General features: G+C 47.2%; 1 protein-coding gene across 2 annotated transcripts in view; it reads left to right on the forward strand.

Moving 5' to 3' along the window:
* CACNG2 (calcium voltage-gated channel auxiliary subunit gamma 2) overlaps positions 1-17,234 on the forward strand; it is a 56,636-nt gene that overhangs the window by 8,384 nt on the left and 31,018 nt on the right. The window contains exon 2 of one of the 2 annotated variants that reach the window (XM_085227060.1): positions 1,504-1,649. In XM_085227060.1, coding sequence (XP_085083186.1) covers positions 1,508-1,649 — 142 coding nt within the window. In that variant the 5' untranslated portion in view covers positions 1,504-1,507. Of the gene's footprint in view, positions 1-119; positions 1,650-17,234 lie in introns of those variants that run through there. The other variant, XM_003202225.3, reaches the window with a different exon arrangement.

The following is a 17,234-nucleotide window of genomic DNA, read 5'->3' on the forward strand; positions in this document are numbered from 1 at the left end:
TGTACGGGTCTAACTGCAGCGTGTGCGGGTTGTGCTTGCCGCTCTGGGCACGTATGGCGGGGATGCGAAGGCAGCTGAGCCGGGGGGTAGAGGGGCGGGTGCGGGTGGGGGCGAAAGGCTGAAAGGCAGAAAGAGGGAGAGCCCCAGATACGCCTTCCTCCAGGCTCCGGCAGCCGGGGGGAGCAACCCAGCCCGGGGCTGGCAGCGGCGGGGTAGGCACAGGGAGGGGGGAGGCTGCCCCCTCCGCCCCTCCCTGCCTGCCTGCCTGCCTGCCCGCGCAGAGCGAAGGAGGGCGGCTGCCGCCCGCGGATGCTGGGGCGCGGGCAGGGCGGGCGGCGCGGGCGGCGCGGGCAGAGGAGCTGTCCTTCAGCATCGCGGGCCGCGGAGCGCCGCTCCGGCACTGCCGCCCGGGGAGCTGTCCTTCAGCACCGGGGGACCGGGAGCGCTCCTCCCGCGCCGCGGACCGGGGAGCTGTCCTTCAGCACCGCGGGCCGCCGCCGCCGCGGGGGAGCTGTCCAGCGCCTCGCCGCCGCCTTGATGCAGTAGCGGGGCCCAGGAGCCGCCGGGGGCCGCCGCGGGGCAGGGGGTGCCGCAGCCGGGCGCCGCTCCGAGCCCCCAGCCCAGGAGAGCGCCGCGCCTGTCCCCCTCCTCCCCCAGGAGCCCCCCTCTCTCCTCGCCCACCTCCGCTGGGAGCGAGCGCCGCGGCTGTGCGGAAAAGCCATGGGAGGCAAGACCTCGGCACCTGTTCAGCTGAAATCAAGGGCTTACAGTATACTGGGCAGTCTGGCTTGGTGGTAGGAGCAAACGAAAGGAAGGAGAAGCGAGCAAGAAAAAGTGACAGAGGATTGGAGCGACTGCCGCTGCTGAGGGAAAAAAAAATAAAAACCCAAGGAAGATAACTGGGAAGGAAAAGGATTTTCATGGCGCAGGCTGCAGAGCTAAGCAAGAAGACTGAAGGTTGCATCTCTGCTCTTACAGTCTCTAACTGTCTAGGTCCAGATAATGAGAGATTGTGTTGAGGATGCTGCTGCTGCTCCCCTGTTCACTGTGGAAGCCATCTCCAAATTAGCCATTACATATGGAAACTGGAGACCAGAATTTTAGAAAAAGGGATTAAGGCGTCTCATTTTGGGGGGGGTTCTCTCTTTATTTGTTTGTTTTTTTCTTGGTTCTTTTGTCTCTCTTTTTTTTTTTCTTTTTCCTTTTTCCTTTTTTTATATTTCAACCAGAACGTTTCCAATTTAAAAGGCAAGCCTGTTCCCGTGTGGTCTTTCTAATTTACACTCTTTTCCGTGGGCTTTCTTACCTCTCTTTTTTGATATCTATCTCTCTATATATACCCATTATATTATTAGTCGGAATTATTATTCTTTTATTTTATTAAACACACACACCCCAAGAATCAGAAGGCGGTTGGGTATTTGTATAATGAAGAATTATGGGGCTCTTTGACAGAGGTGTTCAGATGCTTTTAACCACCGTTGGTGCTTTCGCTGCCTTCAGCCTGATGACCATAGCTGTGGGGACCGACTACTGGCTTTACTCCAGAGGGGTTTGCAAGACTAAAACTGTCAGTGAGAACGAAACCAGCAAAAAGAACGAGGAAGTCATGACCCATTCTGGATTATGGAGAACCTGCTGCCTGGAAGGTATTTGATTCTGGATCTCCACCCCCCCACCCCCCCACCCCCCCCTCACTTTCCTCTCCCCTATCCCATACCCCCCCACACACACACACACACTACTCCAAATAAATCCCTTCACATTCCACCATTTTCTAACTTCATTCCTTCCACCACAATTGAGAGTGGTGGGCTTAGTTACATGGGGCACGGAGGCAAGAAGACAAGCAAATTATTCTTTGCACCGTTTCCTTCTTCCCTTCCTCAGCCTCTGCCCTACACTCTCCCCAGAATTTCACTCCCCCCCTTCTGACGGGAATAATATGTGTCTTACAAAAACACCGAGAGACCCTTTCAAAAAGCAACTATGTGGTCTACCTGTCTTCAGATTGTTTGTATTGCTTGGGAAAGTAATGCCAAAATGCTGTGTTATTGCTGTGCTCCGTCTGCAACCACAGAGTGAAATAATTTGCCTCTTTGCAAATTGCTTATTTGCAAAGACTAACTGGGAGTGAGGGGTAATGTGGGGAGGAGGTGACTGCAAAGCAATTCAGATGCAATTATTGGTTCACTTTAGAAAGGAAAAAAGAGAGAATGGGAAATAACCCTGCTATGTCCAAAATGTCTCATATGGTAAATCTGGTGATTCCAGTCCTCTCAAGCAGAGTTCAGAGCATTTCATAATGTCTGTGAGCAGCTACATCTTACTGGGCTGGGTGCAGGGGGGTCTATTTGGCAGCTGATTGGTTTGTTTTGGGGCTGGGATCTTTCCCCCACTTGTTTGTTGTTGGGGGTAGATTTTTGCTTGGGGGCTTTTCTTCAAGATTGATGGTAGAAGCTAAAAATAAACAAGTGTCTGTATAGAAAAATCAGCCTAAGTCTTATGTGGTGAAACTGCACAGCAACTCAGTGACATGTCTGATGGCAGAAAATCCACTGCCGCAGCCAACTTCTGGAATCAGACGTTCCTAAGGGAGGGGGAGAGAAGCGAGGGGCCAGCGGTTCACTTTTAAATATGTGTTGCTCAGTCCTGCTATTGGCATACATGTGGGCTGGAGAGGTGGACTGCAGCTGGTGCTGGAGGGATAGGGGCTACCAATGTAAATGCGTGGTTTTCTGTTATACACGTAGTGAGAAGGAGAGAGCGAGAGCAAGGCAGCGCACATTGCAGCCTGGTATCAAAATGCTGCTTATGAATCAGCCCCCAGCCAGAGAGTGGGCTACGGGGGCTGGTGGATGCCTGTGGATAATGCCTGGGATCTGCTAGTGCCCCCCAAAGCTGGGTGTGCCTGGAGCTCCCTGATGTGCAAGAGGGGAAGCAGGTACTGCAGGAGCGATTTTCTGAGAGTGCACTGGGAGATGCAAGGCAGGGGGAGGGGGAATAAACTGTGTATGTCCTAATGTCTCCCACCAAAGCAAGCTAAAGCTGCTGTTTAGAAATGGTTGTGTCCGGGAAGAAGAGCAAATTTCCACCCCATTCTTGGTGCAAACGGTTGAGTGATGGCTGGACATGTTTTGAATAGCTAAGTGACTTCATTGAGCGATGGTCTATTTGACGCATACTGCATTTAGTGCCCTTTGTCAACCCAAACTGCTGCCTTTTAACATATCCTGCAGAGGAGCTCTATGCTGAATACTATATGCTGTCTCCATGCCAGAAAATCAATAGCAGTAAATTAATGGGGGATGTTTTAAACACACTCGCTCACGCACATGCACGCATTTCCTCCAAATAGATAAATATATGGAGATATATATTAATGAAGAATGAAAAGCCTTTCACATAGCTATTCATTACAACAGGGGAGAGAGACATCTCCTTAATTAAAAATTAATGAGAGAGGAGGGGAAAAAAAAAAAAAAAGCAAGCCCAAAAGCAAAGCCATGTGGGGATGGAGGGAGGCTGCAGGGAGAACTCCCCTCATGAGCTGTGTCCCCAAGCCAGAGGGCGGAGGGAGGCTGGGGAGGAGATAAGAAGTGTGAGAACCCTGGCCAGGAGTGGCAGTGAATTCAGATCATGTCCATGTGCCCATAGAGCCAGATCCAGAGGGACAAGATCAGAGGGGGAGGAGGAAGGGGCGGGTGAGGTTTGTCAGATTGGAGGAGCTCAAGGCTCCTTCTAATTTACATCCAAGAGGACCCCATAGGAACTGTGGAGAAGTGGTTGCGTGATAAGGGAAAGTGTCAGGATGCTATCAAAGGTTCCAAAGTGCTCCCAGCCCCTACCAGTGCCATCTTGGTCCCCTGCCCATGCTCTCATGCAAAATCAGACTGCAACCCTACACAAGAGCTAGCAAAGGTAGCATGAGAGATGGTGGGATTCTCTTTTGTCCCCACCACACAAAGGAGGAGCCTGGTTGACTCCCCAAAACTGCTGGATGTAGGGCAGAAGTTGCAAGTGGAGCTGGAAGGTTCTAGGAACTGCCTGGGAGCAAGCCCTGCTCTGATCCTCACCAGCCTGAGGACACAGGTTGTCCCAAAACTTTGGGGTGAGCTAGGTAACAGGAGTTCCATGGCCATACATTGAGCATTGACATGGGCTGGCTGTGCCTCATGGCTGAGGATGCCTCTGACTGGCTCCCCTCATCCCAAGTCTGCATGGGCTGGTGGCTGTCACTCCTTAATCCCAGAATGGCATAGCCAAATACCCTCAGTAGACACAAATGAGAAGGCACTGGGCAACCCCCAGATGTCATATCTGATAAGCCAGAAGGTTGTCTTCCTTCTCAGCATAAGGAATCAGAAAGGTGTCCCTGATTCACTTGATCTCCTAAGTGAGAGCTGCAATCTGGGTGGAGAAGGATGCTGCAGAGGTTCCTTGCCCCCATGGTGCATGGGTTGGACAGATTTGGGAAGGGAAAGAGTTGCTCCCAAGGAGGCTGTGGAAATGGCCAAACCCTTGGAATCTGCTCACACCCTGCTCACAGTGTGGCAAAAATACCTGGAGAAGAGTGTGGGACAGAAATGGTGCAGGCCCATAGGGTTTTGGGAGTCAGCGAAGAGGAGGGCAGAGGAATTTTAATGAGAAAATAATCAAAGAAGGAGCCAAAACAATCTTCTGCTAACAATAGGAAGGCTCTGATGAGGTTGACTTCACTTTGGGGGGCATAAGGGAATGCTAGCACTAGCCAACACTGTAGGCTGTCAGAAATGGTGAACTCTTCATATTTCAATGCTATAGTAAATTGTATTTCTTTATCTTGGCCAAGATATCCAATAGCAAAAAGGAATGTGGAGGCTCAGCCTGTACACACAGATATGCTTCAATCAGAAAGTGAGTTCCCCTTGAACAATTTGGTTCCTGGGCTTTTAGGATTTTACGGTTCCCCTCTGTCATTCAACATTCAACATTCAACATTCTCAGTCAGTATCTTCAGAGCTTTGTGTTGCTCCAAACAGCAGTGTCATTTTGGGTGTTCAGCCTCTGTTGGGATCCCTCTCCTCTCTTTCCTGCACCCTACAGGGATCCCCTGTTCAACAGTGGGGCTGGAGCAAAAAGGTGATGGTGGTTCCCATTACTGCAGACCATGCTTCCAATTCTTTTCCTAATCTTCCTTCAGATATTTCTCTCTAAGGCTTTGGAGTGCTTAAATGTGTACCTGAGCTGCTCAAAAATCTTTGCTCTACAAGAAAAATGGCAAAACCTACCTCAGCTCCCTGACCACATCTATACGGAGTGTGAATGTACATCTAGCAGCTGAGACCCATGAGCTCATGGCGCATAAAGGTGCTGCACCTCTTACAACTTTGAAATGGCTGCAGAGCTTCCAGCCTAATTCCTCCTTTGGCACCGAATGCTTTTAAAACACTTTTTATTATGAGTGATGCCTTGTCTAATTCTTTCATTAGCTCCTGGAGATCTCCTACAGGATCTCAAAAAGTGAATGACGAAGCCTTATCAGGGTCTTATGAAGCAAGTAAATGAAATGTATTTTATATCTGTAGGTTATTGGTTTTGTCATGTTGTCATTATTATTAGGGAAGGGATAGGTATGGGAGGCTTTTATACTGAGAAGGGAGAGATTGGAGTTCAGGGCAGGCAGGCATGAGTGATGTGCATGGGGTTAGACATCCCTGTAGATCTTACTGGTGTGAAGGCAAATAATTGAATGGATGTTGATGCAGAAAATAATTCCTGCCTAGAGACCCTTCCCAAGGAAAATTAATGAGCTGATCTGTTCCCTTTCCAGTTTGTTATATCTGAGCAGCACATGAGAGTTAAGTGCAATTTTGGTGTTTGCAGAAACGAAAAGCTGACAGCAAGGCAAGGCAAGGCAGGGCACAGGCGCTGGACACAATCCTAGTGCTGCGTCTCTTCCCCACACTGCTTCTTTCACTGCTGTATGCTGATGGGCCACTTCTTTCCCTTCACATGATCTTATGGGCATTTCTTCCTTGTCTTCTCTCTTATCTATCTTTTACCCTTCGTTTTCCTCATCCCTAGTTCCACCCTGCAGAGCTGCTCGCTGTCTTATTTCTATGGATCCACAAAACTGGTGGGGCCCTTTCCCCTGTTTCTGTCCTACACCAGAAGATTTCTGAGGAAGCAGTGTAAATAGCAGTAGATTGAATGAGAGTCCCCACGCTCAGCGGTGCAGGAGCATCCCAGAGCACAGCCCAGAGATGCAGGAGGCAGAGGTTCAGTGCCGCACTGCCTGCTGTCGGCGTTGCCTCTGCCAGGCAGGGGGAGGATGCAGAGCTGCACAGGCCTGGTGTGAAGAGGGAGGCAAAGGATTTCCAGAAGTGGGGTGCAGGTGGTGAGGGGGAGGGACATGGGATCCCAGGCATGGGTGGGTTTAGTTCTCACAGAACTTAAATTCACACATCACTGAGAGCTGGGGATTCAATGGGCTGAGACCTGCAAGCTCACTTCATTTCAGATTTGACAAGGAAATGCTGTTCCTTGCCAGCCAGCTGCTAGAATTGACTTCTAAATTGTGTTTAAATTCTGGATCTCCCTACTGACAGAGAAAGAAGAATGGGTTAATATTGTCCTGAAATGCACCAGAAATTGCCTTGCTGAAGAGAGTGAGAGCGAAATGCAGTGGGAGGGACATGAAGATGCAGTGTGGCAGCAGTAATGTATAAAGAAATTACACAGAGATAGAACAAATGTCTCTTTGCCAGGGAGACCAGGAGCTATTCCTATCCCACGATTCCATGTTAACTCATCCCTTTCCCACCCGAGCCCCTCCACTCCGTCTCGCTCAGCTGTGGTTCAGTGCAACCTCATCGGGAATTCATGGGAGGAGGGCCGCCGGGGCTCGCCAGCAGCATCTCCATATTTATTTCCTCTAAAAGCAGCAGCGAGGAGGTTGCCGAGGGGAACGGGGAACATTTCAGGCTCTCAGCTGGCTCTGCCCCTGCCCCTGTTTTAAGAGCAGGATTCCCAATCAAGCATACCCTCTTTATCCCAGGGGGAGCCCTCGCCACCGCATTCTGCACTGCTTTCCCCTTCACATCGCCCCATTGCTGTGGATGCACTGCTGCCTTCCTGGGCACCACAGCTTCCCCTTTGAGAGGGGCTTTCTGGGAGGATCGGGGTCTGCTGCCTGAGGAGGGGTCACCAGCAGGGCTCCCAGCCCAGGGCTGCAGCAGCCCAACAGGGAAATGCGGAGGGCAGGATGGGTCAGGAATGCGGGGAGCAGACTACAAGCGCAGTGCACCCCAAAGTTATTTTTCCCTCGCCTGCGTGACCCCAGCTCGCTCCTCACCCTCCATCTTTGACTCATTCTATCCATCTCCATTTTAATTTGTTCTCGTTTCCCTCCCCTGTTTTTCCTCTTTGTTTTTCTCTTTCATCTTCATGTCTCTTCTACGCTCTCTCAGAAGCAGCTTCCCCTTCATTATTCCTCCCTGATTCTCTCCAAGTTCTCCGAGGCCCATCCCCCTTTGCTCTTTCCTGTTACATTAGCTTGCCCTTGCTTTCCTCTGTCCCCTTTGCTCCTGCCATCTCATCTGTCTGTCCTCTTTCCTTTTCTCTCTGCCGTCACATCACCTTGGCTGCCCCCATCTCAGATTCGCTCAGCCCAGAGACCCCATCCTTTCAAAGCTCCTTTTCAAGGCAGCCCCTTGGGGTGGACGTCTCCCTCCTCTTTCTCTGGCCAACCTTCCCCCCTCTCTAAGCAGCCTATGACACCGGTTGCTGTTGCTGCCTTCTCTCACCCGCAGGGCACTATGGCTCCCTCTGTCCCCTCCTCCCCCTTGTGCTCCCCTCATTGCTCGTTGCCTGTGGTCAAGCCGACATCCCTTCACTTTGCAGCCTCCAACCTCCGTGGCCGGAGGGTTCACTGGCAGCGCAGCTGATGAGCTGGCTCATCTGCATGCAGCCAGCAACTGGGCTGGAAGGAGCTCCCGGCAGCCCTAAATACCCTCCCTGGCAGCCCTCAGACATGAATCAGGCCAGGCTCCAACGGGAAAATTGGGGTCTCTGCAGCCATCACCCTGGGGCTGTTGCTGTGCACTACAGGGAGCGTCTCAGCAAACAGCCGTTCTTTTCAAGCTGCTTACAGGGAGAGGATTCTCTCTGAGATCCTCAGGACCACCCCAGAGGGGTGAGGAGAATGGGGCCGGGGTCTTCAGTGGGTCTCAGTCATCAGATTATAGAGTACCATCGGCTGATGGGAAAAGGAGGGCTGTAGGGCTTGCAGGGCTCTAAATGAAACACAGCAGATCCTCAGTTCCCTGAAAAAGAAATATTGCTATTCTGTGGCTGAGGGCAGTGCATGGCTGTAGACAGAGAACTCACCAGCAGCAAGTCCCCTAGCACTAGGAGTGGAGCAGTGTGGATAACAGAGCACAAGGAGTCATCTGAGAAAGAAGGTAAAACCATAGGAGGGTTCATAAAAGCTGGACAGGGATAAGGAGGAGTAAGGAAGACCATGCGTATGAGGACAGCCTGAAAGACTTAGATGTGTTTGCCTGGAAAAGGAGGTGAATGAGTGGGAAAGCAATTGGATTGTGTTGAATAATGAATGGGCAAGAGAAGATGGATCAGTAGCTCTTGATTTCCCCATTTTGTAACACACAGACAAGAGGACCTGACGTGAGTCACCGGAGACCCAGTTAAAGCTTTCTCATTTGATGCGTATCAGGGCTGTGGAGTTTATTGCCACCGGAGCTCCCGTGGCCAAGATTTTAACAACATTTAGCAAGCAAGTGGGCATTTACAACAGAGTTCACTAAAATTAAGCGTCCTCATAATGGATATGAACAGCGTTTTGGGTGTTTCGTAATTCAGCAATTAAGCTAGGCTCCATAAAAACTAGGATAACATTTCACAAGGGCAGTCTATCCCCTATCTGACTGCCATGTGCTTCTTGCCTCTTCCCTGAAACATTTGTCAGGGATTAAACAGAGCTCAGATTTACTTAGTCTGGCGTTTCTTTTGTTTCTAGATGTTCTGCTATGCAATTGCAACATAAGATGCAAACTAGGCCTGCATTTCTGCCAGTGTCAGTGACTGCCCTAATTTGACAAATTAACTGTGAGTTTAGGTATTTCTATCATATTTTGTTAGAAAGGATCTGGGATAGAGAGCAATTAAGAGCATACAGAATTAAGTGGAGTCCTTTTTCTTCACACCCCAGGGTATAAAGTAAGTAGTTAGCAATGAAGGTACTATATAAGTGCAAAGAATTATTATTGTTGATATCCCTGCTTCCCAGAAAGCAGTAGGCTTTGGGTCTCTTTGATGCTATCATGACTAAATTAGAAATGAGGTTGTCTCTTTTCTCTTGCATCTGTGGCAGTGATTACTGAACTGGCATCTGATGACGTACAACACTGTAGTGTTCCTATGCACAAGGGATGAAGGTCTGATTCTCACCTCCTTTGCACTGGTGCAATCTCAGTGACTTGGAAGGAGCTGTGCTGCTTTCACGGTCCATGAAGGCAAGAGGGAAATCAGGCTGAGGAAGGGCTGTGCATGCTTCAAACAGCTGTGTCCCTCGAGGTCACCCTGTGCCCTGCTTCCACAACACCATACCCTACAAACCAGGGGCTCAGTTTGCCTTCAGTGCATGGGATGCCCGTTTATGCCAGCTGTTCCTCCAGTCCAGCAGTACCTTTCTAAAAATTATTTCAATTTTCATCATCTGTCACCCTCTGTAGAAAAGTCCAGGTTGGCATCCCTCACTGTGGGACAAAATCCTCTTATGGGCTTCCCACCTGAGGTTGGGGAAGTGTGAAATGGTAGAGGAGACCATGTATCCCTTGACATTCAGCTTCCTTCTTCCTTCTGCATTTCTGTCTTTCGTGAGATCTCTGTCATTTGTTGATAGCTTTCTGTCTCCCAGCCCCATTTATCCCCTTTGTGCTACAGAAAAGCTCCCCTATAAAATTCCAAACGACACAGTCAGAGTTTTCATAACAAGCCCTGCAGGATAGGTGAAATCCACTTCTGTTTTTGCAGCACAGGCTGCTGGAGTTTTTATACCAGCTTCCTATCAAACCTATAACTCCCCAGAGAAGTATATGGACTTTATCCTGGATCTCCTGTTCCCCCAGAGCATATACTTCTACCTGTTAGCCTAGAAAAACAGAAAATGAGGATGGTATACAAAAACTTGAGACTGCAGTGCCATGCTATCCATGGATAGGAATTCCTCTGGTGCGTGTTTTTGCTAGAAGCGGAACAACTATAAATTTCTGATTTAGCTTGTTGTATAAAGTATACATTCTGTCAAATAAAGAATAACACTATCCACCTCCATCCCCTGGATTTCTTCCTATTTCTCAGTTTTCATTCTCTCCATGAACATGATTTTTTTTAGTGTGCTTTATTTTTCTCCTCCCACTGCTTCATAACTGCATTTCATTCTTAAATTTGCCATCACTCAGGGAAGTTCCCTCTTCCTTCAGGTCCTGTTTATACCAGCAGTGTAGCTGCAGTGTGATGGATCTCACTTGAACACTGAATATTTCCCAGGTTTATGGTCATGTTCATTCAATGTCATAGACCAAGCACTGTCAATCACACAGCTTTTCATCCAACCCTATTCGCTGACTCCTGCAACCTGTCCATTGCAAATAGCACATTTCTGAGAACCTGTTTCTGGAGCTTCACTCCCTCCTGAAAATGCTGCTTAGAGCTTTCCTTTCTTGTTTTCATTTTGTTCTTTGCTTATTCCATCAGTCCCCTTCAGAATTCATTGCTTCTACTTTTCTTCCCTTTTTCTTCACTTACTCTCTCAGATCTGCCATCTTCTCTTCTCTTCTCTTCTCTTCTCTTCTCTTCTCTTCTCTTCTCTTCTCTTTTCTCTTCTCTTCTCTTCTCTTCTCTTCTCTTCTCTTCTCTTCTCTTCTCTTCTCTTCTCTTCTCTTCTCTTCTCTTCTCTTCTCTTCTTTTCCCTTCCCTTCCCTTCCCTTCCCTTCCCTTCCCTTCCCTTCCCTTCCCTTCCCTTCCCTTCCCTTCCCTTCCCTTCCCTTCCCTTCCCTTCCCTTCCCTTCCCTTCCCTTCCCTTCCCTTCCCTTCCCTTCCCTTCCCTTCCCTTCCCTTCCCTTCCCTTCCCTTCCCTTCCCTTCCCTTCCCTTCCCTTCCCTTCCCTTCCCTTCCCTTCCCTTTATATTTCAATTCCTCAGTTCTCCTGGGTAGGAGCCATCCCCAATCCCAGCTCATCCTCCACAGAGAAGTGGTGAAAATGGTTTGACAGCTAACCGTGTGCATGCGTGTGCACATGTATCTCCTTTCAGATGTGGTCAGTTAGAAAGTCTGGGAGTTGAGATGAAGTATCCTAGCTCTGACTTTTGCCTCTCAGAGAGCCCTGAGGAGTTATTTCTGAATGCAGATGGCCCTCAGAATTGCCTTCAGAGTACAGGGTCCCAAGGAATCAATCATCAGAAATTTCTGCTGCTTCTTTTAGATTCAAGCATTGCCCTTTTCCTTAGGCTGAGGGTCATGGTTTTTTTTGAAGGGCAGTGGCAGAACCATGAAAGAAGACATTTTTCTCTTACTCATTTTTGACTGAGGGAGTGAATGAACTGTGATAAATATTTTTCTGTATATAGCTAGAGCTGTCTCAGAGAAGTGGCAGAGGAAACAGATGGCAGAGGCCCTTTATAGGCAGCTGCTGTTGTCTCTTAAGGTGTCACCAGCACAAGAAAAGTGGTTGTAATTGGGCAGCTTCGAGATCAGCAGCGCCTGAGAGGACTCGAGCAGAAAAGAATGTCATCCTGTGTGAAGGAGGGGAGGCAGAAATCAAATATTCAGAGACTAAGGAATGGTGCTTGCGGGGTGAAATAAAGTACAGGAAATAGTTTGAAGCAAGGATGAACCTTTACTAAATGACATAACTAGAGGATGGTTTTCCTGCATTTGGGAGTTCACACTTGGCCACAGACAGTGGGAACATTGCAGGCAGGGTGAAGAAGGTGGTTTTGAGTATTTTGGGGACAGAAAGAGGAGGTGGTGTGCAAAGGAAACAGCTGAGTGAGAGACACAGATTTTCAATGTGCTATGGAAACGCAGCCCACGGGAGAGGAAAGGTCCCGGAGTAGCCATTTCCAGGCTCCTACCTCCTCCAGCTTGCTTCACAGCAACCCTGCAATGTGCTTTTGAGATGAGGGGTGCTACAGTTCGGTGTAGAAGCCTCTGTCCTAGAAACTCCTCAGATGATTTCCGTGCCAGAGCCTGCCAGTACCCAACGTAAAGCGAAATTGTAAGCTGACCTGTAAAACAGCAGAAGTGGAGACATGTAGCAGCTCCCTCAAGAAATAACCTGAACAAAGATTCTTTATAACTTTCAAGATGGGAGGGATTTTGCTTTGGGCTAGACTCCTAAGTCTTCTAGTCATGGAGATGTCTACATTTCTTCTGCTGCTTTTGTGTCCCCAAAAGCAGGATCCACGTATTCCTTTGCAGAAGAAAAAAATTCATAGAGAATTCAATAGGAATCTTGGGAGGAAACCAGAGAAGATTGCAGGGTCTGTCTCGAAGTGCAAGGGTTTGGGTTAACATAGCAGCTGTGGACAGCTGGGGATTAATGCAGCTGAAGGTTTCGGTGTCCTCTAGCTAAGACACATCCATTGCAGCTGTACTCAAGCACCTCATCATCTTGAAAGAAAAAACTGCTGAGAGCAGAGCGGTGCAGCTATTTCACTACTGGGAGGAGGAAAAACAGAGAAACTAATATGCCAACCCTGCAGAGTGAAGTGTAATGCAAAGAGCAGTACAGCACACAGGAAAAAAATGTAAGATTGACAATTTTCCTAAATTTTAGGTGACTGCCTTTTCATTGCAGCACTCTTCCCCAATCATTGCACCACTCTCCCCCATTTCAGTCATCACTTTGTCCCTTCGTACGCAGGGAAGAATAACTCAGTGAGGCCAAGAGCAGCTTTCCAGGAATTAATTCCAGGGGCTGTCTAAGATCACAGGAGAAAGGTGTTTTTCTGTGTGCTGCATCATTACAGCTTGGCCCACATTTGCGGGAACAGTGAGGGGGAAAGCATTCAGAGCAAGGCAAGACTTCAAGAAAGAGGAATGTGAGGATGTGGAGGCACCAGCACCAGGGACGATTCACATTCTTCTGCAGAAACCAAATACATGGGTTTTTTTGTTGTTGTTGTTGGTTTTTGTTGTTGTTGTTGCTGTTTTTTCTGGGAGTAGACTTATGGTAGAGGGAAGCATCTCTGTTTGCTGGAAAGAAAGGGAAGGTTGGGGATGGAAGGATCTTGTGGCATCTGTAAAGCCAAACTGGCCTGAGGGAGAGCTGAGGTAAGGGGGACCCAGGGCTCAGCCACAGCAGGCATGGGGAGTTGGTGAGGGATAGAAGGAGATGCCTTGAAGATAGCTGGGAAATATGGTCAGAGAGAGAAATGTGAGTCAGGAGAAATCATGAGAGCCATGTGTAGGACAGTCTTGAAATGCTCTGGTCTGAGAGAAGCAGGAATATCAGTCAGAGCTGATGGATGGAGAGACAGCCTCCTCGTCCATCTTCTCTGCCTTGTGGAATGGCACTGATTTCCTCCTGAGTTACATCCCTAGAGGCCTTTTCACCCTCTCTTCCCTGCTCTGTTCCATGGCATAAAGAAGAATTTAAATACACATAGACAGGATAGGATTGAAGAAACCAACCAAACATGGGCCTGCACCACCAGTATGGGAAGTGTGATCAGTGGTCATTGCTCAGGCAATAAAAGATTGACAAAGGAGGGCTGGTGAGAAGAGTCAAAGGAGCTGCAGTGTACAATTTTTGTCTCAGCCTTTTCTTGGTGAAGCTAAGAAATTTATCCGTGTAAGCAACTTAAAGCAGACATGGCCACCTCCTACGATGTGTCTCCCTGCTGGAGACTTGTCTCCTTCTGGAGGCCTGGGGTACAGTCTTTGTGCTAGAGAATCTATGGCATGGACAGATTATCTTCAGTAAAACAGAAGAACCAAACTGTAATGATCCTCTTTGGCTGCTGCTCTTCAGCAGAGTGTTTCTGAGCATTTTACTTGCTTTTGTTGTTGTGCCATTGCAGTTACACCAAAATGCTTCAGGTATGGTGGAAGCACCTTATTCTAGACACTGTGCATACACAAAAGTTCTCATTCAGATGTGAAAGAAGTGTCAATCTAAGATGATAAATGACATATGAAATGCATGAAAGCAGAATACAGCAAACGTTTCAATCTTGGTTTTGGATCATTGTTTTTGATACCAGTGAGAGAGTATTTCATCGCCTTCTCCAGAGTAGGGAAAGAAGAATGCAGAACAAAGCACATTTGCCCAGGAGCAGGCAGTACCAGAAAGAGATATCTGAATAAGTCAAAGCAAGTTAGCTTAGGTATTTCCATCTCTAATGGCTACTCAAGCATAGTGCTCTGCACAGACAAATTAACAGCATGTCTGAGAGCTGTCAGGATGCAACACTTACTTGCATGTGCTGCTTCTGAGACCCATGTGAGGTCACATTATGTTGTGCCATGGAGACTTATAGCAAGAGCCTCACTCAATTCTCAATCTAAATCTAATTCCTGTATCCCCAAATAGGCATGCCTGTGTACTTGGAGTTTTTTTTCCATTAGGTAACCACAGGTAGTATGAAAGAAATGAACTGTTCACATCTCGTATCAGTTCTTCTAGAAAGGGCACCATGTTATTTGGGATTCTGAAAGGGAGCTCATTCCCAGATGCGTCTCTGAGTGCGTGGGAGATCTGGAGCCTGAAGAAGGCATCACAGCTGGATTTCTCTTTTGTGGTTTTAGCAGGCAGGGCTGAAGGACACAGAGACTAATCTCCATGTGACCTGCAGATTCTGTCCTTTCACATGAGGGCTGAAGCTTGCTGAAAAGGCAATGCTGGAATGCTTTTGCCCATGTGGTTATTGCCCTGGGGATACATGGCCACTTCTGTCTCCAGGGTTGTCACTTACCAGTGAAAATTCATTGGATTCGTGACAAAACTGCAGGATTTACCAGCAAAGAAATAGTTTGCTCTGAAAATAAATAAAAATCTGATCTGGGGGTGGTAATTTACTCAGACACCCAAGAGATCACTTATTTTGAGTATCTTGTTTAATTCTCACTGAGACTGCTCATTTTCTGTCATTCTTGATCTTAGTTTTCTTGAAGAAAAAAAAAAAAAGGTATAATATGTTACACGTCTTCTTCCCTATAATAAAAACAAAAGAATGGTTTCAAGGAGAGGAAAGCTCCATGGCCATCTCTTCACTGAGCTGCACGAAGCAGGGCTGGACGTTGAACTCTCATCCAAACAAATTCTTGAGACCCACATAAAACCTAGTCTTCTTTGGGATCCAGGACAAGAATTAGATCTCCGTAACTGATATACCATCAGCAGCTTTTCCCAAATAATGAACTAATCAGAAATACTAAAAATAGGCTGCATTGGAACATCATTTCAGCTGTTTGGAATGTAGAGCAAATGGCACTGAATGTGTTTAATGAAGTGAAAGAGCTTTGTTTTTAATCACCATGCTATTGAAAAGTTGTTGATAGGTGATCAAATGTGGACTCTACTTTCAAATGCTGTGATTTTTGAACCTGCCAAGGCTCTCTTGAGCCACTCTTGTTCTTTTCATTGCTAATGCAGTAGGACTTCCTGCCCTTTTCAGGACCTAATTCAAGAAAAATAGTTATGTCGTCTTTCTTTTCCAGATAACAAATACGTAGCCTCTGGGCCAGTAATCAGTTTTCAGGAATAAATGCCCATAATTCTACAAAATCAGGCCCTGGGAACTGGGTCAGAAGATGGCAGGATGGGAATCAGATCAGTTCACATCTCTACATGCTGTTATAAAACAACAACAGGGCATCAGATTAGGAAAGTGGTGAGAGCAGGTGAGAGAGAATCTGGTTTTGGACTGTACAGCAGAAAAACCTGTGGGGCCTTAGGGCAAAGTCTACTGCTGAGGGGAGATTTCCTCTTTTTGCTGGGAAGGAATAACCCAGGATTTCATGGAAATTAGACAAAAACATATGCAAAATGAGTAAAGGAAACGGAGGCTCTGATAGGAAAAGAGGTTTATTGTGAGGGATGAGACAACATTATCAAACCAAGGCAGTTCACAATGGCCTTTATTGGTTATTCTTTACATTTGGACTTGGTCTTCTTGCCTATGTATATTACACTCATTCCAGAATGACAGAGGAAAAAAGTGTCTATCAGTACCTTCATATTCGCATGTCTCCGAACTTACATCACACAGACAGAATGTCTTCAAAAGAGATTAAAGCAAATATCTTTGCTGGTTTGTGTTATTAAGTGGTGTGAAACAACTGGATGTAATTTAAGCGCCAAGCCTGGCATCTGTGCTCTGGGTGACAAATGTTGATGCCATACTGATTTTAGTCACAGCTTGCTATGCACCTTGAAATAATCTATACTTTCCCTTCCAGTACTGAAGAACCACAGTGTCTTCCTCATAGTCTGCAGGAAATTTCAAACTATATTTGAGATGCAGTTTACGCACTTTGCATCAGTGTTTTAATACTGATTGCCTCAGTATTCATAGTCCTTAAAAGTTCTAATTCAATGTTTTGGGATGAAAGACACATTCAGTGTACACTAAGCCTATACAGTAATTAATTAGCTGACTGAACATTTAAATTTTGATTATAATTTCACAAATTATTCAACGGTATCCTATTAGGAATGAGGTTTTCTTTTATCATCAACCGCAAACGAACTGTCCATCAATTACAATGTGCTCATACATCAGGGTGATGAGAACAGCAGAAAAGCCTAAATGGCTTGCTAGAAAGTGCTCCATGTAAAATAGAGCTGTATTTCATTAGCTTTGGGAGGATTGGCCGCTCGTTAATTGGATGAATCACCCAATGGGTGTGCTCCTTAAGCCAATCAGAGTGTGCCAGTTCAGTAGGGCCACATGAGCATCGCTGTGCTGCGTCATTCAGCATTCTCTGGTGAGTGATTAAATCCATGTCATTTGTAATAAATCAAATCTTGTCACAGGGTCAATCCAGTGGGTCATGCTAGGTTATCGTGGTGATTTTGCACTCATTATATCAGGTACTGCTGTGTCATACAGGTTTTTGATGGGTCATGGGGTCATGCAAGGTCCCTTAGATACCATCCCCTGGACTTGTCAGGAGCCCTCCTGGAATGCATTGGAGGAATGATGAGAACAGTATGCTGCATAGCC

This window comes from Meleagris gallopavo, chromosome 1, assembly GCF_905368555.1.
Source record: "Meleagris gallopavo chromosome 1, MGAL_WU_HG_1.1, whole genome shotgun sequence".
NCBI classification, from domain to species: Eukaryota; Metazoa; Chordata; class Aves; order Galliformes; family Phasianidae; genus Meleagris; species Meleagris gallopavo.